General features: G+C 40.1%; 3 protein-coding genes across 11 annotated transcripts in view; 1 reads left to right on the top strand and 2 right to left on the bottom strand.

Moving 5' to 3' along the window:
* Positions 1-7,636, bottom strand: part of LOC122886466 (microtubule cross-linking factor 1) — a 71,165-nt gene extending 63,529 nt beyond the window's left edge. For 7 of the 9 annotated variants that reach the window (XR_006380357.1, XR_006380358.1, XM_044218704.1 and 4 more), the window contains exons 1-3: positions 6,233-7,636; positions 1,690-1,914; positions 736-894 (exon numbers count right to left, since the gene is read on the bottom strand). Coding sequence is in view for 7 of the 9 variants with exons in the window: in XM_044218704.1 (XP_044074639.1) it covers positions 736-894; positions 1,690-1,914; positions 6,233-7,075 (1,227 nt within the window). In the remaining 2 variants the exon portion in view is untranslated. The remainder of the gene's footprint in view (positions 1-735; positions 895-1,689; positions 1,915-6,232) is intronic. The other 2 variants (XM_044218702.1, XM_044218703.1) reach the window with 2 other exon arrangements.
* A 340-nt stretch (positions 7,637-7,976) lies between these two features.
* On the bottom strand, positions 7,977-17,512 carry rab12 (RAB12, member RAS oncogene family). The gene is made up of 6 exons (XM_044218709.1): positions 17,076-17,512; positions 15,896-15,956; positions 12,877-13,015; positions 11,763-11,852; positions 11,157-11,261; positions 7,977-10,269 (listed from the first exon to the last, which is right to left on the bottom strand). The coding sequence occupies exons 1-6, from the start codon at positions 17,299-17,301 to the stop codon at positions 10,162-10,164; spliced, it is 729 nt and encodes a 242-aa protein (XP_044074644.1). The 5' UTR covers positions 17,302-17,512; the 3' UTR covers positions 7,977-10,161.
* A 1,557-nt stretch (positions 17,513-19,069) lies between these two features.
* napgb (N-ethylmaleimide-sensitive factor attachment protein, gamma b) lies at positions 19,070-25,447 on the top strand. The gene is made up of 12 exons (XM_044219969.1): positions 19,070-19,239; positions 19,529-19,596; positions 19,693-19,777; positions 19,867-19,884; positions 19,977-20,007; positions 20,109-20,218; positions 20,587-20,653; positions 20,757-20,827; positions 21,803-21,881; positions 22,518-22,597; positions 22,748-22,877; positions 24,209-25,447. The coding sequence occupies exons 1-12, from the start codon at positions 19,184-19,186 to the stop codon at positions 24,347-24,349; spliced, it is 936 nt and encodes a 311-aa protein (XP_044075904.1). The 5' UTR covers positions 19,070-19,183; the 3' UTR covers positions 24,350-25,447.
* The last annotated feature ends 393 nt before the right edge of the window (positions 25,448-25,840 follow it).

Genomic DNA, 25,840 nt, shown 5'->3' with positions numbered 1-25,840 from the left:
CTGACTTTTGGCCTGGAGGTGACCTTGTACACACACCTCAGCTGTGAGGGTGGTAACAACTTCAGGTAGTACTGAGTAGTACTGTAGCTCTACCTGAATATCAGAAGTATCCTTGTAGAACTCAGGAGCTTCATTTCTTCTGCAGATATTCTACCAGAATTAAGCTGTAAATAAGGACAACTTTATATTGTTAATTAAAAATAACATGCATGTAGACTAAAGTTGCTCAGATAGTCTGTGCATCATTGCACAAAGCACTTGTTTTGAGAGGTCTGTCAAGGAGCTGAAATTAATTCACTGCAGCGACCCTGCTGATCAGGCCGGTGATCGCCATTGATCTGAAATAGCATCACATTAACTGGGATTTCCCCTCGTTTATATGCAGATAGTTAAGTGGCCACAACATTGACTAGCATCTCACGGAAGGCTGGAGATTCATCCTGTGCAAACAGCATAGCCGACAACACCGTTGTTGTATAATCACATCCACCACAGTTGTCATTTTCACTGCTTTTCTGATGACTACCACAACTCACTTTCAGCACTCTCTGATGGTATCATCATTCATTCACCACTGTGTACATCTGAGAATCATTTTGTTGCTTTGTTTCTGCAAATGTAATAGACAATTAGCATCTGCTGAGATAAAAACACAGGTTTGCGTGCGGGAAAGCAAATGTTTTCCAATGACCTGCAACAGCCTCGTATCAAAAATCTCCATTATTATCCTCTCACCTCCTTGGTCCTCTCCAGCTCGTTGTGCAGCGCCTGTTTGGAGATCTCCACCTCGATGATCTTTTGTCGGAGCAGCTCGTTCTCATCCTCAGCTCTGCTGCGTTTGTCCTCCACGCTCTCCAACTCGTTGTGCAAACGCACCGACACATCTTTGGCCACCTGAGATCACAGCGACAGATATGTTCAAGAACAACAAACAGATAACACAAAATGGGTACATTCATATTTTATAATATGTGTCTTTGACACACACGATACACCATTTATATATTTATATCTGGGCTCACATCTGAACACCAACACACATACATGCATGCCAGGGTTAGACAAATACATCAAGCAGATGTCTGTGTTAAAACCGCTAAATCAAACATCCACAGTCCTGTTGTCCGCAGCTAATTTGACTCCTACATTACTGTTGATCAGGCCAAAACAAGCAATTTAAATTTGGACTCTGGGAACTTGTAACAAAGACAATTTTCTCTATTTTTGACATTTTATGGACTAAAGGATAAATCCCCCCAAAAAACTTTAACAGGTTAATCTTTAGTTGCAGTCCTGAAACAGTTGGAATGAAAAAGTATCTACGCATTTTATTTGTTAATTAAATTTTCCAGTTGGATTTATTGCAAATCAATTATTCACTTACTGTTTCCCAGGTTTTTCTTAACACTGAAAAGGTGTTCTGGGTCACTACTTTAAGAAACTTCTACCCTTGTTAAAAATAGATATATCTCATTAGTTTGGGTTCAGTGGAGAGTTTTAATGTCTGTTTCTGTTTTAAAGCTTTGCCAGCTTGCAGTGATAACATTCTGGGGGAATACTTGTAATAATCTGGCATACAAAATCTAAAAACACTGAATAAAAGCACAAAGTAGCTGGCAGTGGTGACTGGTCAAACCCTAACACAAAGACACAAAACATAAATATAGACACTGACACACTCTCACAGACCTTCAAGTCCTGCTCCAGACTACGGAGCAGCTCTCCGTCCACGTGGCCGGTCTGTGCGACCCGCAGGCTCTTCTGCTCGGCCTTCCGCAGGCGGTATTGCAGGATGCGGCAGTTCTTGTTGGAGCGGTCCAGTTCCCTCCGCAGCTCCTGCAGCTGGTAGACCTCCTCCTCCAGGTAGCTGTCTCGTACCTCCTCCATCTCTGCCCGCAGCTCGTCCACTTCATCCTGAGAGACACACCGAGGAACACAAAGCCTGAAACTTGGGTTCAATACCACTTCCACCCCACGACAGTCGATAATAATGCTGATATCCAACATTTGTGCTAATTGACGTTTTCTTTTTTTCCACACCAATGACAGCTGGCATTCAGTACAACCCTGTGCTGCAAATAGTGTTGGCTCCCATGTTTATGCTGTTTTAATGCTTTCAATAATACTGTACTGCTGTTGGGATGCAAGAGACAAATCTCCAAAATCTTTGTGAAGCAGTTTTGGCATAAAAAGAACTTAAGGTTTATTTAAGTATTAGTTTTGGACACACAAATAACAGACTGGTGATATTGATTTAGAAGTGGGTCAAAAGGAGGGTGGCGTTAGAGAAAAGACAACAGAATCATCAACATTAAAATGGATAAAAGGATAGAAAGTTGTCTGCATATTAAATTCTGATATCTTAGCTCCTTCTGTCAATTTCCATGTATGTCTGTGTGTCTTTGTACTTGTGTATTTATTATGCATTAAAAAAAGATATATTTGAGGTTGGTGCCAGAGGAGTGTCCAAATTGTTCAGCTTCTGGGGAGTATGAATGTGCTCATTACCATTTCAAGGCAATCTGCCCATTAGATTTTAATATTTCCTCTGTACAAGCAGATATTTTGTGCCTTTAGAGGAAAGGTCATGGGGTCACCAAATATCCTCAAATATCCAGAAATTTCATGGAAATCCAGCTGTTAGAGTTTTAGGCTGTCATGGGAAAAGGTGCTGTTTAAGTGGAAAGTCTGACCTGACAGTGATGACAGACAAAAAATTATTGTATTACATCTTTCTGTTGGAATAACAGACAGACCAACTGATGTAACTACCGCTGGGGCTTGAGAATGGGCATGGGTATGTCAGAAATACTAATATAACGTTTTGGGTTTTTTTAAGGATTTTTGTGGGCATTTTTAGCCTTTACTGACAGTGACTTTAGAGCTCCACAGAAAACAGAGGACAGACAGAGGGGGATGACGTGCAACAAAGGTTTCCAGCCAGAATAAAACTGGGTGTCTGTGTGTGTGTGTCTCAATCACTCGGCCACCAGGATGCCACTGACATAACTTTTATTTCTTATGTGAATGAAATTTAAACAGGAACCAGAAAATAAAGATTCCACTTTGCTTCATGAAAAGGTGACGTGGTTCGAGTTTGCTCAAACACTGATATACACATTTTCTGTAATAGCAGAGGGACTCTGTAACGTGCTTACATTTTTCCAATTCAACAACATAACTTCAAAGAAATTTTAGGCATTTCGGGCACAAAGCTTTTATAAAGAAGATGCAATATAATTTACTTTTGTAGATTATGCTAATACTTTCACATGATTACATATGAGTTCCAGTAATGCAGGTATCCTTAATGCTGATGATGTAACATCACTGACTGACTCTAAGCATCTTATCTCTTGGATTGGATGCATTCACATTCCCCATCACATTTCTATCAACATGATACAACCCGGCCTTGAGTAGAGGGAAAAAAGAGAAAGATTTATCTGTAGTACTACGATAGTTTGTTTGGTAATGTCGAGGGTATTCGTTAGCCTCCATCCTGAGGAATCAGTTTGCTCAGTAGATTTCCCCTGGGATGGATATTCCAAGGGTTTGACTGGCACCTGATGAAAAGACAACTGGATGCTGAAGTGCTGAGGGAGGGTGGAGAAGAATGTATGAATTAATGAAAACTAAATCTATCCTCATTTGGAAAAACACAGAGCCCATTGTTATCTGAGGAGGGCCCTGGAGGAAGGAGCTAATGACCTCGCACAGGATCGGCCCAATCGATGGTCAGGTTAAAAGCAGAACTAGAGGCAGAACAGCATCCTGGGAGAAGTTATATTTAGAGAATATCACTGATGTTCATGGACAGTGTGTATACCGAGTCATCACCAGTATTTAGTCATCTCTTTAAACATTTCAGGTGTGGATATCTGTACTGAGCAGCTGCTGCAATTAATTAGAAAATTAATATTTTGACTCCTGAACTTCAACTTCATTCATAGCAGGACATAGGTAGGACTGCAGCTAATGTATATTTGAATTATTGATTTGTCTGACAATTATTTTCTCAATTAGTTGATCAATCTTTTAGTCTAGGAAATGTCAAAAAAATGTGCTCATCACAATTTCTCATGACCCAAGATGACGTCTTCATAAGTTGTTTTTACCAACAAACAGTCCAGAACTCAGAGATAATCAATTTGCTATCAGATATGACAAAGAAAAGCCACATATCCTAACATCTGAGAAGCTGGACTGCTTATTGCATGAAAAATGACTGAAACGATGAATCGCTTGTCAAAATATATGAAAATACATTTTCTGTCAATCAACTAATCAATAATTAACTAAGCTGTAGACACAGACTTTTAAAAATCATTAGAAATTAAAAGGTAAGTCGATCAATCCATTAATCGTGAAAAATGCCCAAAATTAGCTGGTTCCGGCTTCCCAAAATTTTAAGTTTTGCTGCTTTGCTTTGTTTTATATGATCGGAAACTAAATATATTTTGAGTTAAAAGACTATTTTTCAGAAAAACAAGCATTTTGAGGACGTCACCTCGGGCTCTGGGAACTTCCAAGGGACATTTTCACAATTTACAGACCATTCAATTACTTTATTAATCGAAAAGAATTCGGCAGATTAATCGATAATGAAAATAATTAGGGCTGCAACTAACAATTATTTTCGTTATCAATCAATTGTTTCAATAAGACGTTTTAAAAAAAAAAATTAAAATGCCTATCACAAGCTCCCAGGCCTGAGAGTGACATATTGATGTTTTGTTTTGTCCAAAACCCAAAGATACTCAATTTACAATGATATTAAACAGAGAAAAGCAGCAGATCTTTAAATTTGAGAAGCTTGTAGCAAATGTTTTGCTTTTGTGCTTGAACAATGACTCAAATTGATTAACGGATTATCAGAATAGTTGCCGGTTAAATTTCTGTCAATGGACTAATCGATTAATCATTGCAGCCCCAAAAAATCAGCTTCTTGGTGTCATTCTGGTGGTGCAGCTATGTAGACACAATAACACGGGTTAGAATCCCTTCTGTCCTTCTCTTCGTGCAATCAAAAGAAGCGAAAACACATGAAATATAATCTACAATAAAACTGAGAGGCGTCGAGATAAAATAAATGTGATGAACATGTTTTTCCATGAGCAGCAGAGGTGGCAGTGGTGGGGACTCCCAGACATTTTGGGGCATGGGGGTGGAGGAGTTCACGTCAGAGTCCCAGCTGGCAGACTGACAGCGAGGCAGGAGGGCGTTTGAACCTCACACACATGGGACATCTGACTGTTATCAAGTCCTGTGGGATAAAGCCATTACAGCCCGAGAGAGTAAAGCTGATTAACTCTCTTGTGTTTCCACCGAGCCAGAGAGAGACACAGACATGCGTGATCAAGTTTGAAATAATACTCAGAGTAACATGCAAATAAACCTGTCTCCCATCTAAAATAAATAAATAAATAAATAAAATAAACTGCAAGATTGTTTGCCGCATTATCGGTTTGCCTCCCCTCCCCAACTTACTATGGGGATAGCCTACTTAAAGAAGAGGGGGTCCTGCATGAAATCTTCAAGCAGGTCTTCATGCAAAATACAGCGATGAAACGTTGGCAAACAAAACCCTGATTAAAATACTACTGAGCATCACTGAGGACAATCTGTTCACATCATTGCATGGAGACGATGTCACTCTGTGTCCAAAGGGGGGATAACATCAACATGTTGAGTCTTTCTGTCAAAATAAGACTTTGATCACTTGACAGCAACAATATAAAAAAAGTGAAAGTCTAAGGATGGACCATGGTGAAGCCACTAGCAATAAAACTCCCGTCAATAAAGGTCAACTCCGCAGGGAAACCCGGGAAGGTTAAAAAGACGACATGATGGATGGAGAGTCGACAGAGGGACTTCATGGGGACGAGAGCTGGGCATTAAAGGAAAAGCGTTTAGATTATAATAATTTATACTTTTAGATTATACTTTCAATTAGTGAGCAGGTGGAAGTTGCTCAAGCACACTTTTTTTTAAAAAGCAGGTGAGGGCGGGGATCGATTCCCACAACTGTCTCTTGACAGGACAGTTGTGGGAATCAGATGCTTCTGGACTAGAGATTAAATGATCCAGCAAAAAAAAAAAAAAGTGGTGTCTTTTTAAATGTAGGCTACATTTTGAATGATGTGTATATATAAAGCATTTGCAACAAACAGCCTAAGCAGAGTAGTCACGTTTGCCTGCCCTGTAACTTGTTGAGATAACATCGCCATACCTTGAGGTAGTCGTTTTCAGATCTCAAATCTTCCACCTCCCGCAGCAGGTCCTCCTCAGTCACGTCCTTGGTGCCTGGCAGTCTGAATTGTGCGCTGGATGAGGGTTTCTCCTGCTTGTGTTTCTCTCCGTGCGCCCCTGGAGCGGGCTGAGCCTGAGACATGCTTCCCTTGGTGGCGGAAGCGTCGGTTGTGCGCAACGGAGCCGCAGCCGCTCCGGTCGCTTCTGCCCGCAGTGGATTATCGGCTCCCAGCTGATCCCGGTCACTGGAGCCGGTACCTGACTCGGCGTCGCTACTAGCGGCGGCTGCCAGCCTCTGCTCGTCCGACAGCGGCTCGGACGGGCAGTCTGACAGGTCTGAGCTGCTGTCTGTCTGGCTGACCCGGCCGAGAGGCGCTCCGGTCGGTACCCGGATCGGGGATCCATGGCTGAGAGGGCCCGGGGACCCCGTGGCTAGTTTCCCCGTCTTGCTTTTGGCGAGGGTCGGACTGCTGGTGCTGTCCGGTTTGATGCTGGCGGCTTTGGGCTCGGCTGCTGCATGCTGGGGCACCTTTGTGGGCTTTTTCGCAACCGAAGACCTACTTTTTGCCGTGGCTGGTTTCTCTTTGGCCCCGGTTGTGTTGCGCCTGGAGCTGCGGTTCGGATGGGCCAGGGGCAGTGTGGCGGACTGCTGCTGCTTGTTGAGTTTGGGGGATTTTGGTACGATGGCAGGTGGTTTGGCAGAGCGGGAGTGCACATCCTTGAGGAAAGGTCTGGCCGGGGAAGGCGCTCGGTTCAGTCTCTTCTTCTCCAACTGGTGGTTCTGCGGTTTGGTGTCGCTGCCAGAGCCATTGGAGCTCTCCATTATACACCGACACCGGCAGCAGGAGGGCGATGAAGGAAACGATCAATCCACAACACCGCGGAAAATCTCTGACATGCGACACCAGAAAAACAGCCAGGCTTCTCTTCCTTCTTCCTTGTCGGGCTGGGGATGCGCATCCTGCGTTGTGCTAGATGTTTTACTCCATCTCGTCTGCATTCACCAGGTTGTCATTGTAGTCCCCTCTGCCTGTAGCCAGCCCCCTTGGAGGAAACGCTGCAATAAAAACGAGATTACTGGGACGGGTGGGATGACAGACAGGTTGCATCTGCAGACAGGGCTCGTAAGGCTTAAATTGGAAATAAAGGAGTCAGTCGGAGTCACATCTGCCCTCTTTTCCCTCTGCAGATCGGGTCTCCATCCATCTGTTACACCGGGCTGTGAGTGTTGGGCCCCCGTGTCTCGTACCCCTTCCCACTCCTTCCTATTTGCAATCGCTGCGGTGCGAGGCTCGACGCCCGTGATTTTCTGCGGGGCGCATGCGCTCCTGCCTCACAACCACCCAAGCACACCCCTTGTTTTCTCTGGGACCAGGTCTGACATGCTTTGGTGCGCATGCCCTAAAGACACACACACACACACACACACACACACACACACACACACACACAATTGGCTATTGAACACCTTCACACGAGGCGCAAAGATGGAATCAGGAGATACCAATACTCTACCAATACTAAATAAGATCCTCAAATCAATGGTTTTATCCCCAAGACCCCAATCTAAAATTTCTAATCTGTACTATTAAATAAAAACATCACTTCTACAGCGTCTTTCAACGACTTTCAATCAATTTGGTGTTCTTGGAATCCACTGAAGGACCCCTGGGACGCCACAGATTGTCCTTCTGGAAAGACACACAGTAAAATCAAGACCATAATCTGGTAATAAATATAGATATCTTTAATTGCATTTCATTAGTTCAAGAATGCCACAAGTTATAAATACCACAAATCCGCTTTAAACATGCCAAAACCTTTCAAAGACTTATAACAGGTTTAAATACAAAGTACAGTCTTCCATCTTAAAGGATACACATCTCAAATAAAATCAGTTTTTTTAATGTATATTTAAAACATTGAGTAGTATAAGGCTTGGCTATTCAAACAAAGACCACAGGGTTAGGGGGGGAATAAAAGGTTTGATTCCAAAAAACAATATCAAAAGAAGTTTGTCATTTCAAAACACAAGTGATGAAGTTGCAGATAATTTGTATGTGCAGGTCGTTTGCTGGATGAAAATCTTATTGCGAGATGTGCTTGGATACTCAGTGACTGTTTTGTTATCAAAGGTTTCACATTTTTTTGTTTTGGTATGAAACTATTCATTTGTTAGAATACACAATGTGCCATTTTAAGTCCACAAAAGCTTGACCGAAACATAAAACTTCAACAAAAAATAAAATGAACCAATAGCGTGTCAGTTTAAGTTATTTTGAATCAGGTCCTTTGAATGGGCTCGTCCTTCCTCACCCTCAGACTTTTACTTCATTCAACATATAAAAACAAAGTGCTACATTGCTAATATTGCATTAATTTACCAAAAACGACGGAAGAATTAAATGATTATTAATGTCTATGAACACAGGAGGGCTTAACATGCATAGCCTCGTATTTTTGAAAATGTGCAAGTAATGGGACATCCCCATACTGGTCTCTAACAAACTGCCAAATCATAAATTCAAAACTGCTGACGTCCTCTGAAAACCCAAACGCCCCCTTCTAGCAGGATTTTTAAGAAGATGTTTATTTATTTATTTGTTATGAAACTCTAAGCAAATCAAGTCTGCAATAAAAGCCTGTCAAAATGAGCAGTTATGAGCCGATCAAAGTTTCCTGAGTCATTCAAATACTAAACATACCTTCCTGCACTTTTCGCCCCAAACAAGGGAGACTTAAACATTCTCTCTCAGCTGTATCTGAATTCAGAGGAAAAACATCAAAAAGAAAATACTTTGCAATATTAGTAACAAAACCAAAACAAAGGCTAAAACCATGTGTGTGTGTGTGTGTGTGTACTAGCTACGTAATGTCTCTAGTTCCTCTAAAAAGCCAGCAACACACATGGAGAATGCCCTTGTGAAAACACCAATCCTTCAAAGACTACATTACCCATCTCTCCTTGCATCTCCATCCCACTTTAGCAGGGTGCGGAAGAGCTCAGAGCGGCCACTACCGAGGCAACATTGATCTTTACTAGCGCTAAACTACAAGTCATGTACGTTCTTTTTCTGCATGTCAGCTTAACTAGGTAAGATGGATTGTAGTGCAAAACATTACAATTTATACAAATGCGAAATGAGCCGTTCCAGCCACTTTAATACCTTTAAGGCAAAGGAACACAAACTGATACTATCACCACCACACAACCACCTACTGCTGGCAACAAAAACCTGCACCTTGTCCAGTCATTACAGCAACACACCATATTTACATCATGTGCTTTTTGTTTGCCTCAAGTCTACTTGTCACTTGGTAATAATACCTATTAATAAGAATATAAAACTATTGTACCTATAGACCCAGAATTTAAACTAAGCTGAAGATATGTGAGATACTGTTATCCCTTTTCTGTAAGCTACATGAACAGACTTAGTGTACAGTATGTGTGATGACTTTTTTTTTTTTTTTTTAAAGAAAACAGGAAAAGAACAAGCTGTAAGGCCCTCAATAATCCCCCCTCCTTATAAATGTGCAACTGCTACCAGAGGGATCTCTACCTCGAAGGCACCTGCGGGGCACGGCTAGCCTAACGGTCCGAGGAATGAGGTAGTCTGGGTCAAGTGTAGACATAAGGGTGGTAGGAAGTGGGTGATTCACCAGGCCCAAGTGTTAGTGTAGTACATGTCATGGTGTATAGTTACAGAACAGGAGAAGAAACAGGGGAAGATAATACTGGTTGTTGAGAGAGTCTGTGCATCTTACATCAGCAGTAAATAACTCCAAACTGCTGCTGTTTGCTGCCCCCTGGTGGCCAGATTGGTACTCTGCATGTGTGTGTGTGTGTGTGTGTGTGTGTGTGTGTGTGCGCGTGTGTGCGCATAGGATGAGGGACCACTCTGACTCTCAGCAACAGCGCATGCGGGGAGGCGGCAACTCCGGAGGCACTTCCGGTTCGGGCTGCAGAGACAGGACACTGTTGGAAAGCTCGTTGTTGGGAACTTCCAGAGGCATCTGTTGTATCAGGAACAAAGGACAAGTCAGAAAACACACGGTTAACGCATTTAAGTTTTAGGCAATTTGTAGAAAAGAAAGAAAACACTGAACCAAGCTTTAAGGAGCAAAAGAATCACAGCGTCTTGATAATATTCCTGCGACTGTATCAGGTTTGTGAAACAGAGAAATGCTCTGAAAAGAAATATTCAAAAAATTAGATTTCTTAAAGGAAAGAGGAAGAACAGGGGAAGAAAGCTTTTTAAATGGGGTTTCTAACTAAGTTCATATTTTAGGAAGAACAAAGGAATGTGTGTACAAAGAATGGTCAATTAAAAAAATGAGGTGTATTTCTACTGTAATAACCTTATCTGATGAAAATTCAAAAATGCTGGCAGAAAGTGTTGAATGAAGTGAAGACAGTATTGTATCAACTTGTCACTACACTACTGCGCTATAGATGGAGTAGGTTTTTGCTTCCTGTCCCGCCTGCTTTTGACCACACCACACGAGTACATTTCACCAGGTGGAATTCAGTCTGACTGCACCTCCACAGATGAAGTACCTTGTACTGTTAACAAAAGCCCCACCAACAGACCAGTCAGCCAATATTATCGGCTGATATTAGCTTATCACGTATATCGACACATATGTCGGCCGATAAGTGACAAGAAACTGCAGCACAGAAATGCCAAAGATATGTTGTATGCAGTTATTTAGAAACAGGAAGTTTATTTTTCTGTACTATAGAAAGACTATAAAATCGGTGCATTTCTTGGTCACAATTCTTTAATAACCAAATCTAAAGAATCCTTACTAAAAATGTTGGTTCATGTTATGCTTTTATGTAAAAAAAAACAACAACAACAAAAAAACAAAACACTGACTAACACTGATAACACACTAACCTTGCTAAGGATGTCATCCACAAGCTTCAGGAAGATCTCATCGACATTGAAATTATCCTTGGCACTAGCTTCGCAGAAGCGCATCCCACTTATTCGAGAGGCAAACTGCAACACAAATAGAGTAAAAATTATATCAATGTCAGCAAAGAACAACTGAATCATTCCACAGGAGCAAAAATGAAGCTGAACAACACATCGCAAACTCCCTCCACAACTGGAAACTTCATGAAAAAGTTTCCCCTCTAGATTTAATGGAAGTTTTGGGTAAGCATGCTGCTATGCTACACATAATGTCAGTTTCAGGAGGGGGGCATCAGTGTTATCAGTGTGTCTTTGAAGCACACAAAGTCCATGTTCAAAGACAATCCACTGGCATATTGAAAGTATCTATCTGTCCTACATTCTGCATTATTTAGGTTGTTTTTCTTTCCCTGCTATCGTTTGTGACTGAACTTTCAAAATGTTCTGCTCATAATACATATCAATACATCTATTGTTTGTACTACTGCATCTTCTTTTAGATTATGATTTGTTCAGATTTATTGAAACTGAAGATGTGGTTTTGTGATATGATGGTGAATGGGAGCATTTGTGTGTTGAACCCACCCTCTCTCCCTGCTGTCTGGAGATGATACGATCAGTCTCACAGTCCAGTTTGTTCCCGACCAGGAGAAGCTCTGCTTCCTCTGAGGCGTACTGACACAAAACAGAAAGCAGAGAGGAGGCACGTCAGTACATCATCAGCCTCCCATTTCATAAAAGTCAAACCACATTACTGCAATGAAATCTGTTCCACACACAATGAAATCTGTTCCACACAATGTCAACATGAAAACTGGTTCTATAGTGCAGCAATTTAATAGGAACTTCACAAAAATGACACATTGAGGTTGTTATTCTAAAAAACTAGACATATTCTTACACATGGGTTTGTCACTATTTTATGCAGTGTGATTTGGCAACGTTACAAATCATTTTTTGGGAACTTCACTCTGAATTTACCTATAAAGCTATAGCGAAATGGCTACGAGGACATTATTTGCTTCACTATTTGATCCATTTCTGTGTGATGCTAAGGTGGGACCTTATTGAATATTAATGTAAACATAAAAATGGCTGTTACAGAGTCAGCAGTCATGTAGCACGCCCTACAAAATATATAAATTCAAGCGACTTGGGATTACAAGTTCTGCCAATTGATGGTATGTGTCAGCCGCTAAATAAGAAGAAATTGAAGTACATAAATGCCAAAGATGTTTATTTATGTTATGGGATGTGTAAAGAAAATTAATATCTGCAATATATCATTTTAAACTCTCAGTATCAGCCTCAAAAATCCATTATAGGTCGGGCTATAATTAAAACACTGTTTCTGCAAAGTGACACCTTAAAAAACACCTCTAGCTCATGTAACTACTGCCAGTGCTAGTGAGCTTAAAGACAAAAGTAGAACTGAAGGGTGAATATCAGGGGAGATATGGCTGGGTTGGCAATGTTATTGGATTAAATTGTTATGTAAACCTTAGCGCCAGATGCATGGCAGAATGCAAGGAATAGTTTTGTCACTGCACAAGAGAAAAGGGTGGATTTGTAACACACTTTCTGACATGTCTGGCATATAACAAATAGCAGAAGAACACAAGGACAACACAGAAAAGGCACATTTCATCTAATGAGAGAAAAAATGTAACTGCCCACAGAATTCCAGCACTTTGTTTACCTTGTCTATCATTTTCATCCATTTAGGCAGGTCGTCAAAGGTCTCCTGCTTTGTGATATCATACACTAGCACTATTCCCTTGGCACTTCTGTAGTAGGCTGATGTGATGCTGTTGAATCTCTCCTGGCCAGCAGTGTCCCTGGATGAAATAAATGAAACCCAATATAATTAAAAGTCTGTGCAGTCAGTTCAGGGTCACCAATACTTCTAGGAATATGAAAAAGCTGATTGACTGATTTGATCCAAGGTATTTATCATTCATTAAAGATGACAAAGACTAATAGGGCAATGTTTAAAAAAAAAGAAAAAAGAAAAGAAAAACTAAGATCAAACAACAAACAGAGGAAGAGAAATCTGTTTTTGGCAAGTTATAATCAATTCAATGTCATTAAACAATATATTCAAAAAATTTCTTTTTTTTGTTACTACACTTTAAGGAAAGATGACATCCCATGTATAGTTATGAAATGATTGTTAACTCTAACTTTAACCCCCCTTATTTAGCATTTCTAAGCAGCATGTAAACATTTCATAAATTATTTTTGAAACACTATAATGTAGCTGTAAGCAGATATAAGTGTTTATTAATGTATTTGTCAACAACTATAACTCCTCCTGTGGGCACCAATAAATGGAGGCTGCTGTATAAACATAATGAAAGACAATATAGTAAAACACTGTTGTAATAATGTGAAATATGTCTTCAGAGAAGTTATAATTGTTGAAAATACTGCAGATTAATAAATAGCTATATCTGCTTACAACTACATTATAGTGTGCTATAAGCCATTCATGAAATTATGTTATTATACACACACATATGTGTGTGTGTGTGTTTATATACTGCTTATAAATGCAGTAAAAGTAAAGTGTTACCATTAACTCAAAATGAAAAGCATTATTCGCCCAATTATATATCAAATTAAAGCCATAGCAGTTATTATAGGTTGATCGTACACACACTTGAAATTAGATTTATTCACCCAAACTAAATATATTGCATTTTGGATTAATTAACTCTTCATGTTAAAAACGTAAAAAGTGCAAAGATATTTTCAAATGCATGCGTGGATTCATTTTAGTTTATATTATGATTCAGCTGATCATCGGAGTCTGGGTTAGCAGTATTATAAGCAGTTTGAGCTCCACTCACAGTGCAGTGTTACTGTACCTTCAGCCAGCTAGTCTCTCCCTGTTCCCCATGTGAGTCACAGTCAGGCTTATGAGCAGAAGAGCGGACAGAGACACAGCAGCACAATGGCAGGGTTAGGTAAGGCCGGGCGCGGCAATGATGGAGCTTGATGTGAGCAGTTCAACGTGAGAGACGAGACACATTGAGGACGGCCATCCTGAACGGACAGGTCGAGGGCGGGCAGAGGAACGGGGATAAAACGGGACATGATAAAGTGAGGATGTGATGTGGAGGTGGGGAGGTGGATGGGGTGTTAGTGAACAGGACAGATGCGTTTAATGAAATAAGCGATGGGAGTACCCACATTTTAGCCCTGCACTGTCACACACAATCAATGCAGTCATTTACTCAGCAAGTACAAAAGCTTTCCTAACTGTAATTTGTGGCATGTGAATCAGTTTTTCAATGGCTGGACAAAAAAAAACTAGAGGTTTTCAAAATGTAATTAAGGCCTAGTTAAAGTCACAAGACACAAGTAGAGGCATAATAGAATCAAACCACTGAAGTAACATCCTCCCTGTCACTGGTGGTCTTTTTGAGCAGTAATACTGGTGGTTCAAGACCTCCAAACACTGCCCACATCTCTCATTTTTACAATTCAAATAGTATATTAGAATAATGAAGTGAAAAGGCAATTAAGTCTGATACTCAAGCTACAATAACACTGTAGCTGCTATACAGCTTAAAGAAACATTTTAAAGTAACAAAAGTATCACTAATTTATTGATGGGGGTACTGGAAGAAAAGATGTTCTTATTAGTGTGATAGAAGCACAATTTTCAGAGGAATCTGATAATAAAGTTAAATCAAATCAAAATCAAACTACTACTACTTGTTAGTACTTTAAAAAGACTATGTGAAGGGTGTTAGTGCTAATTTTGGACTATGAGAATCAATTCTGCAGGGGGTTGGTCAAAAATGGGGCTGGCTTTAGTGTACAGAGTAGTTTCCAAAAATACTAAGTAAATATCCAAATTTGGTTGTACAAACATACATGTGGTGATGCTGACCTGCCACTTCTCTTATAACTGCCAGCAACGAGCTTCATCAGGAGGGCATATCGCACACAGAGGTTCACACTGTCCTGAACAACCAGTAGCAGTTGCCACGACAGCGACAAGGACATGATCCCTCACTGACTTCCCCCTCGCAAACGCCACTAATAACTGCAGTAGCTGAAACACGCAACCAAGTCGCAAGTGCTACTGCCGGGGTTTAAACAAGGTCTCTGCACTGCTAGCAAGTTTTTTGACCCTCCGCCTTGGTTTTACTTTAAAACATTTAACTGTATTAGCGCAGTTAAACCTTGAAATCAGAGGAAGGATCAGGTTTGATGAACTGTGTAAAAATATCAAATCTCAATTATCACGTGTTTTCACACGTGTGTACTTTTAAGTCATTAATACAAATTAGGGGGAAAATACTAAATGTAACAGCAACAACAATAGTACCTGATGCAACCAAGAATAAAGTGATTGCCAACTTTATACAACAACATGGTGAGTATGATCATGTGCTGCTCCACATGAAGTTAAAAGACATAGTCTTACTGGAGCCATACATTTTAATATGGGACTTTACATAAATAAAAATATGTCATGGCATGTTAACGGTTGACAAAACATGTTTTGGCAATCCAAAACATGCAATGGTGTCGTTTTTAGGAAATCCTATTTGCGCATGCATTACCTACTGTACAAAGCTGAGATACACCCAGTAAGCCACCAGTAGTTTGTGTTAGAGCAGCCTGCAGGGTGTTAGCACAGACACAGGAAATGCACCACGCAGAGGAGTAAAGGAACTGGAAACTTCTGTCCAGTTACTCACCATATCTGTAGTCTGATCTTCTTCCCTCTCAGCTCCACTGTCTTGATTTTGAAGTCAACTCCTATGAGGGTAATGAAAAACACACATGTGGACATGCAGAAGTACCAGAAGTTCCTGTGTTGTTTTGGCTTTATGTGGTTATAATTCCAGGAAGGTGGCTGGTACTTCCCTTCTTTGCATTTAAGGGTTCTGTATGGTTAAATTATATTTTTATTTAATGGTAGGTTTCCTTGGATGATAGCTGCAAAACCATGAGTAAGGCAGTTATATCTGTCATACTTTTAAAAGCTGTGCACAATCATAGCAATCTTCTATGGTAACAAAGAAATTGCGAGATTAGAAAACATTTTCCGCCAGACTTGAGTGACTGTCAAACTATTCCCTCCACGACTCTGTGATCAAAGGAACACAATATTAGTGACAAACTGTGTCACAGGAATGACAGGGCACAAAATGGAGCTCTGCCATAGCAGCTGCTTGTGTGTGACTATTTTGGGATTTGACACTGTGGCGGACAGTTGTATTGGTCACTGGACTGTTCCACATACATTGGGTTTCGTGTATTTTAAGCTGGCAGCATCTATAACCATGGCACAGCAATTTGTCACAAGGTACTCATGTTGTCAATAAAATACCAGTGATCACTCAGTTAAAGTGATTGTGTGTAATGTGTCAGTTCTTTATGTGGAAATATGAAAAATGGCTGTTCAGAAATGGAGATGGCACTAGATAGGACAAGACTATACCCTAATTTAAATAAACAAAAACAGGCTCACCAGTAGTAAATTAAGTTAATTAATAACTGGAGTGCTGCAGATCCATGCTATCCAGATAATAAGTTACCAAGTCTCTTCCTTACTGTGTTGGGCAATAAAATCCCTGCTACAACTACCACCCAAAACACTAGCCCAGGCGTCAAACGTGTGTTTGTCTAGTTACTTCCTAGCAACATAGTCTAAAAGCTAAGACCGTGTTACCGTTAGCTTAAGTTAGCTAGCTACAGCCAGTATTGTAACCTCTGTTGAGTCCCATTACACAGTAAGGTAGGAGGCATGATGTTTATAACGTCCAGCCCATGGTAGTTTAAGTATCTTTGCTCCAGTAAGTAGACAGAGCCCTGCTAAATGCTGTCAATAAAAAGTTGACAAAAACAAGTCCCGTAAACGCCTCCTGTCCTCACCTACGGTCGACTTGCAAGCTTCGCAGAAAGTGTCGTCGGTAAATCTCTCCATGATGCTCGTTTTACCAACACCACGGGAGCCAATAATGATAATTTGAAGTTTGAAATCAGCGGGTCTGGGAGGCATCTTCCTGCGGCGCGACTGCGCCCCCAAAGCGGGGGACGCGTTCGCGGAGCCCCCGCCGCCACTGGCGGCCCTCCGCGGTATATCATATCTCAGATCCATCAGTAATTCCACATTTGTAATTACAAGAAAATCAGACAAACTGCGCCTAAACTGTTATACAACCGAAACAATTAGCTATTTTCAACTTTCTTTTGTCTCTGTAGAAGTTTGGGAAAGTTTGTCACCCGCCGACAGTTGTTGTTGTTCAGCCATTAGAGACCAGAGCCGTGCTGACGTCATTAACCACACTGCAACACACTTCCGGTTCCGTCGCGTCTCTAAAGGTTTATAACTTATCATTTTTCCTAAAACAAAGATAAGTGGTTTGCGGTGACTTCAGAACAGGTGAGCTGCGAGGAGCTTTTACCGCAAGCACAATGTATCAATTAAAACTTTGTTCCTAAATGACAAAATGCACATCACTCCTGGAAGTCACAATACTTTCAATGTGCTGTGTTTAAATATCTTCATAGTAGACCCACCCACAAATGTTTGGCCTTAAGTGCAGAGGCCATAGGTCGGCTGGAGTCCACCCAACCCCCAGCCCAAATAAAAATGCCTCTGATATTCAACAACTACTTATAAACACAGCAACCTTTGATGAAGGGTCACATCTGCTGTGCCCCAATTCTGCACTACATAAGCAAACTGTATGCATACTATACACACATCTTTATAGAGTACTGCTTTTTAAGTTAGTAAACAAGAAATCCACATATTCAACTGTTTTATGAATCATGAAATGAAACTCAGACGTAAGAATGCCACTGCCACTAACTTCACAAAGAGACAGCAAATTTATATTTATTTTTTAATATGTGTTTCACCATCATTCACACTTAGTTTTGTTTTTTCCATCTGTCAGCAGCTCCTCCATTTCCTTTGTGCGCAGGGTTGTGAGAGAATAGTGTAAATCAATAGCACACTAAAAATCTTTTTTTAGTCTGCATACTGACTGTTTTGAGTATACTTTATTTTGTCACCTATCCAGTGAGAACACACTACTTCATACTCAAAATCTGCTTAGAGTTAATATGCAAATGGGACACTTTACTTTAAGGGTTCACAAGCCACAATGGCTGGGAACCAATGCGCCAGGGACAGCTGGGGTAAAAGATTAGCTGCTGGGCCTCTATCAACCCGCCGTTCTTGCCACTCTAGCACTCTGTGCTAGAATATCTGGCCCCAGGTTTGCTGTGTGGTAATTTATAGTCATGTGTTTAAGAATATGCAACACGTGGGGCCCCCAAGTAGCTCACCTGGTAGAGCGCATGGATCCTTTGCTGCATGTCATCCCCTCTCTCTCTCTCTCTCTCTCTGTCCCATGCCTCTCCTGTCTCTCTCTCTACTCTCTTTGTCAAATAAAACAAAAATGCTGAAGAAAAGAATATGCAACATATAGCCTAATCACAAATCTGAAATAATGAAGGTTTGAATGAAATTAGATTTTGACACAGCGACCCCCTTCAAGACAGGGCATCAAGTTAAGGTAACAAATCAGGACCAACATCAAAGGGACAGTTCACCCCAAAATTAAAAATACATGTTTTTCCTCTTACCTGTAGTGCTATTTATCTATCTAGATTGTTTTGGTGTGAGTTGCAGAGTTTTGGAGATATCGGCCGCAGAGCTGTCTGTATTTTTGAATATAATGGGACTATATGGCACTCGGCTTGTGGTGCTCACAACAAGGTCTGTGGATTAAGTGGGGCAAGGCAAGTTTTATTTATATAGCCAAAAATCACAAATCACTGTTATTAACTCCCACTGCACTTGCACTGCAGCCACTGTTTCGCATTGCAGGTGTATTTTGTCCTCGGCGGCACCCGTAGCCTGCGACATCGGATGACGCTGCGGCCGAGGAGGAGTTCCTGTTAATCCAAACATCGACAGCAATTTATCGATAACAAATTCGTTATACTTCATCAACTTAATTAACAGTATGGCTGCTCAGAAGATAAACGAAGCTCATGAGCACATAGCTAAAGCTGAAAAATGGTGAGTTAAGATAAAAAAAAATCTCGCTTTTTACTGTCAAGGAAACAGCAGTTTGTTTTACTACGTTGCTGCTGTAAGCTAGCTGTGAAGGCCACTGTGGCATTTTCACCAAATGCGACATAAATAGACAGTATGTTTGTATCGTCAGTTCATTATAGGTGGATTTAATAGACAATAAATGAGCCATAATTTCGTCTTGTGCTGTAATCGTCAATAAACTGATCATGTAGCTGATTCTGCTCCCTTCAGCCATTTACAATCTTCTCGTCATCCTGTTTTTTTTTTGTAGCTTAAAGACAAGTCTGACAAAGTGGAAGCCTGATTTTGACAGTGCTGCATCAGAATACGCCAAAGCAGGTAACCTAAAAGCAATATTATTCCTTAATAAGACGTAATCTTTCTACAGATATCCCACAATGTACTGCTAACTAACTGTCCATGACCTGCTTTCAGCTGTGTGCTTCAAGAATGCGAAGCAGTATGATCAAGCAAAGGATGCTTATCTGAAGGAAGCTGAATATCACACAGAAAACAAGACGTATCCTCTCTGTACTCTGTCCAGAGTTGCATGACGAGACACTGCTGTCGTTTCACTCTGTTTTGTAATTTCCTTAACTTGTCCTACAGGCTTTTCCATGCTGCAAAGTAAGTGTCTTGTGTTATAACGCCAGCAAAATCCAGCAGCATACATAAAAACCCACGTTTATTCATTTGTTCATTCTCCTCCTTTTCCTCAGGGCTATTGAACAGGCGGGTATGATGATGAAGGTGAGTGCAGCCACAGTTTAAACATTGCACTCATCAACAGGTAGATGTAGGTAAAGTGTCTGCAGCAGATATGTAACTTTGCTGTTTTTGCACTGCGACAGGAACAAAAGAAGATGCCAGAAGCCATCCAGTACATAGAGAAAGCCTGTATGATGTACATGGAGAATGGGACTCCTGACACTGCTGCCATGGCTCTGGACCGGGCTGGAAAGTAAAAATATCACCTTGTTTTCTACACTTAAAAGATTTGCTGTTTGACCTTAGATTAAACTGTTAGCTATAGCACGACTTTGTAAAGAGATAGGATGGAGGTTACCTTATGTACAGTATGTGTAAGTATGTACTTTATTTGCATATTCAGTTTAAAGAATTGTTGTACATGTTGTTACCCAGGTATTGCTTATTAATGTGTTTGTTAATCAACTTAGAGGAGTCTTATTATTATCTGGCACAGTACATTTTAGTTCTAATGAAAATCCTGCCATTAAAAGGGAATACTGACGCAGTACAAAGCTAGCTCAGGGACCAAAAAGGTAGACTGTTCTTTAATCTAAAAATGTTTTCTTTCATTATTCCCAGACTGATAGAGCCAATAAACCCAGAGAAAGCTGTGGACCTGTATCAGAAGGCAGCTGGCGTGTTTGAGGTGAAACTGAGCTTCCAACAAAAACTGAATGAATCGTTCAACTGATGCTGATTGATCATTTTATTTCTTTTCACTTATATACATCCATGTTTTCTCTCTGTAGAATGAGGACCGGCTGCGTCAGGCAGTTGAACTGCTGGGAAAAGCCTCCAGACTTCTGGTCAGGTTAAAAAGGTAAAGGAAATGAAGGTGAAGGTGGAGGGGACATTGACACTAATCACCTGTGCAGCTATGTAGAAGGTGGTGGTTTTTGATAAAACACAGGATTAGTTACAGCTCTCCTTTGTGCTGTTTTAGCGAATGCTGATATAGAAAGCTATGAAGCAAGTTGAAAGAGATGGAGTTATGACAGAACGTTTATTCAGAAAACTCACTTAGATCTCTCCCATAAATAAAGGTGTCAGCTCAGAATCAGAATCAGAAATACTTTATTGATCCCCGAGGGGAAACTCTTTCGTTACAGCTGCTCACTATCACGCCAATGCACACAGGAATAGAAGAACTAATAGAATAGAAATAGAAATAATAATAAATAAGTCTGCAATAAGACAATTATTTCTAGTAAGAAAAAGTGGTTTGTGCAAATCAAAATATAATATGCTATAATACAGCTAAAATAAATTAAGTACAAAAGTGGATATAAAGTATAAAGCTAAAATAAGTGTAAAGTACAAAGTAAAAAAGTGGATTTACGGATGATAAGTATAGTACGGTATAATATAAGTAATAAGTAATAGTGCAATAATGTGTACTGTCAAGTTAAGTGAAGCAGATTAACCAGATTATGAGACGGTGGATATTGCACAGCAGTAATAGAAGTGTATATGAATAAATATCGATAAACAGGGAATATTGAACTGAAAACAGAGTATATTGCACCGGAGTATTAAACAGAGAATATTGCACAATATTTCAAGTACTGCAGTGATGTTAATGATCCAATGTCCAGTTTAGTGACTTAGCTGAAGACTTTTGCCACTTGACTTGAAAAGTTTTCTATTCCATTCAGTAATAATACTTTCACATATTTGGATTTACCTGCCACTGTGATAAATGGACACACCAACCCCAAAGCTGTGTATCTGTTTCTGTAAATAATGTTAAACTACTCCTCATCATTCCTAACGTTGTTCTCATCTTTCTAACCAGGTTGGATGAAGCAACAGTCGCTGTGCAGAAAGAGAAGAACATGTACAAAGAGATTGAGAACTTCCCCATGTGCTTCAAGGTGGGTTACTTTGTTGTTTTTATGTCATTAAATTCTCTATGCACCTTGATCAAACTTGACATATGACCACACTCAGTTAGAACTGAATTTCAAGTATACTGTAGGCAATGTTGTGGTGTCTCTGCAGGGTATATAAGTAGAATATAGCCTGTTTAGTTTATTCCTCTCAGCTCATCAACGTACCACAGCAGTGTAAACATGCAACTGTTGTTTCAGTATAAACTAAACATATTGAACATATGAACATATTTGTTGGAATATGTTACAAAATGCAACAGTATGGCACTTTTATGAGTTTTTAATAGTTTTTGTATGATTATGGAGTGCTGTGGCCATAGTTGTTATTAGGATGAATTCATTGTTAGTTTGGTCTCTTAAGGGAAATCATTAATAATAATACAAATTAAAAAAAAAATGTAGCAGCAGGCTGGAGTCTGATCATCAGCCAGAGGACATGGGTTCAAATCCTTTTGTCTGAAGTGTCATTGAGCAAGACACAGAGTGCCTTCCAGATGTTAAGGGGCTGTTCTGTAGCTAACCCTGACCTCTGACCTCCTATTAATGCAAACTCATCAAAATATATAATATTTTATTTATTAAGTGCGTACATGTTGGTCTGTGCTTTTCATTCCTTAGAAAACAACTGTTCAAGTGCTGATTCATCTTCATAGAGGAGACTACGTAGCCGCTGATAAATGTGTCAGAGAAAGTTACAGGTATGTTTTATCACATTCTGTCATTTCTGTAATCTGTGGCCTACTGGAACCACGAGGAACTACCCTTGACATTACCTCACGTTCATGGTGTAACACTTCTGCCACTTAAACTGAGGATCATTATATGAAGTGCTGCTTGGTCTCCACCAGTCTGCCTGGCTACAGTGGAAGCGAAGATTGCATTGCCATGGAGACTCTACTGCAGGGCTACGACGAGCAGGACGAGGACCAGGTCTACCGTGTGTGCAACTCACCTTTACTGAAGTACATGGACAATGATGTGAGTAATGTTGACATATAATTACAAATATATATATATATATAAGTTTAATATGTTAGTTGACTTATAGCCACATTCAAATCCTGTAGTGTTTTATTTAAAGCCATATTTCTTTGCTATGACAATACTGACTTTTGTATTTATTGGACTTCTTTGAGCAAGCTGTGGCGGCTTTTTTCCTTTTATTTTTTCCCTTGTATTATAATACTATTATAGTCCAAAAATAACATCAAAACAATGCCAATAACAATATTTTATTAATTTATTATCTTGTGCATGTATTTTGCACATTAGAGAGCACTCAAAAGTCCCTAAAAACTTGGTTTCAAATTTAAGTTTTTCTCTGTAACATTAAATAGTATTGGACGTACCTCAGCCCCATTTAGACGCAATTAACATTACAGGGGGTGAAATGAAAAATTCAGTGTGCTCTGTAGTAGAAAAGGTTTCAGTCATAGTCATCTGGACACTGCTTTCAGAATCAAGACGTTTCGACTTCCAGATGGGAGCCGAAACGTCTTGATTCTGAAAACAGTGTCCAGATGACTACAACTGAAACCTTTTCTACGATAGAACACTCCTGGACGAATGAGGGACTTTTTTCCATTGTTGTACTGGTTCCCAAATAGGCCTATATGTTGGTGTTAACATATTTCCGCCTATGACATTAGCAAAAACATTTAGAAGAAAAGGCTGCTCTTCCTGTGGGGAAAAAATCTCAGAGATCCACTTTAAAATACAAGGTTGTTGCTTCGGACGGGATTTAAATTACAGGAGGATCAAACAGTAGGTAATTGTGGCTGTAATGATTACTGGGGTGGGGGTGAAAAATGACCCACATACACGCTTCAGACAGGATTGAAATCACTGAACAGTGCAGGTAATCACCCCAGAGAAATAGATCCAGTCCGAACGGGGCTCTAGTTATATATTAACAATGAAAAGCTAATCTGCGTCACCTGGACTGTGTTGGTGTGGCTTGATCAGATTTGATCAACAGTGGCCTGGTAACAAACAAACAACCCCACAACTGTCATCACATTTTGATTCAAATGTTGCTTAACTCGCCTGGTGACGTGATTGGTGCGAAAAAATACGGCATCACACTTTTTCCAACAGAACCCGCCCATTTCAAACCACTGTCAAAAGCACAGACAGAAACAGAAATGCAGAAATCTCTCATATGAAATAACCAAAACTGTTCTAACTTCTGCAGAAAATGTGTTCATGTAGGACCCCAGAAATCACAGTAAGAAACTGATAGAGAAAATACGTTTTCAGGGTCTTTAAAATCTGAGATCTGTCACATTTTATTCCCCGGTGCCTCACAGTACGCCAAGCTGTCCATTTCCCTGAGGGTACCTGGAGGAGGAGGAAAGAAGAAGAAGGCTGCTGCTGCTCCACAAGGTGGTGCTAGTGGGGCGCCAGCTGCCTCTGAGGAGGAGGATGATTATGAGGGAGGGCTGTGTTAGCCTTCAGCCTCCAGAATGCTGACTCTTCCCATCTGCTGCTCCACCACTACACCCTCTGTGTATGAGTTAAAAACCTTGACAAACCCTCTCAGCTCTGAAGCCCAGATGTGTGGCTGTTGACCTTTTATTGCGCAAAAAAATAAGAAAAAAGCAAATTTAAAAATTTAAAAACAGTTACAGTAGGTGTTGGAGAAGAGTCGACCTGAGTTTAAGCAGCCTTTTCATTTGTGTTTCTTCGAGGTGGATCCTCGGTGTAATGAAAAATCTTCAATGTTCAATAATGTATGAAAGCCTGTTGTATGTAAATGTTCTATTATTTCTTGTCTCTGTGGAGCTGTAAACTTTGCTATTATTGTTTGTAGAGTCTTAAGATTGCTATAGGTATATTCAAATCAGAAACACTCTAAATATATCTAATGGGTTGATCAATGTATAGGTGTTTATTTGTACAGAGTTAATTTATTCAGTATTCATGGCTCCGGCCTGTTGGAAATGTTACTGGAACAATATGCAATCGGTTTGTTAATGCATGTTTGGAATAATGCAATGGTAAATCAAAATCAAAGCTATGAATTTGTGAATATTAATGCTTAAGAATGATTGGCATTATTGTCTTCACCATTAGTGCTTATTCAAGTTATTCAAGAAACCTAAAAGTACAGTACCTGATGGCGCAGCTTGTAGCCAATTGTTTTTATTTGTCTACCTCGAGGTGTGTGTTAACTTCCACCTTAAACTAAAAAAAATAGTCATGGCTGTGTCTTTATTCCAATTTCCACAGTACAGTCCTCAAATTAAAGCAACTAAAACATGAAAAAGGGACCATGCAGTGATGTTTTCTGTGCATTTCCCCCATTGATTTCCTTCTTAATGCTAAATTTGTGTATTTGTGATTTAGCTTATTGCTCATACCGTAAATGTGAGAAGCCCACAATATTAGGACAAGATCATTTACATGCCAATTAAAATGAATAACTAAAGGTGATAAAGGGATTGTTTACATTTTTTATTAGTGCTGTTGCCCACTTCTTGTATATTCCTAAAAAGCATATCTCCAGACTTTGCAAATGCATCAATAAACATTTCCATTGTGTGGCATTTTATGGTCTCTACATTTTCTTAAATGAGTTAGCAGACAGATTTTCCACATCAGTGAGACTAACAATGGCTGCAGACGTCTGCACCAAAACAGCCCCTGACAGACATGTCAGGGGCCTTGATGAGGCTAATGCTCTCTCCCTGTTAAGCGATATTTAATGCACACACATTCATGCTTCTGTTGTGATGCCCTCCCCAGTCTGAATGACTCTGCGATGCATCCGTGCATTAGCAAGATCTTGACTGGACATAAATGTTGCCATTGGTGAAAAATGTTCACAGTTCCTTGTGTGGGTTATTAACTTAAGAAAGACTTAATTAGATCGGACAATGTGGGAGCTGTCATTGTACAGCAGTTCACCACTTTGTAATGGTTCAAAATCGTATAATGAT

Source organism: Siniperca chuatsi, linkage group LG13, assembly GCF_020085105.1.
Source record: "Siniperca chuatsi isolate FFG_IHB_CAS linkage group LG13, ASM2008510v1, whole genome shotgun sequence".
NCBI classification, from domain to species: Eukaryota; Metazoa; Chordata; class Actinopteri; order Centrarchiformes; family Sinipercidae; genus Siniperca; species Siniperca chuatsi.
This window is presented reverse-complemented; position numbering and strand designations above follow the sequence as displayed.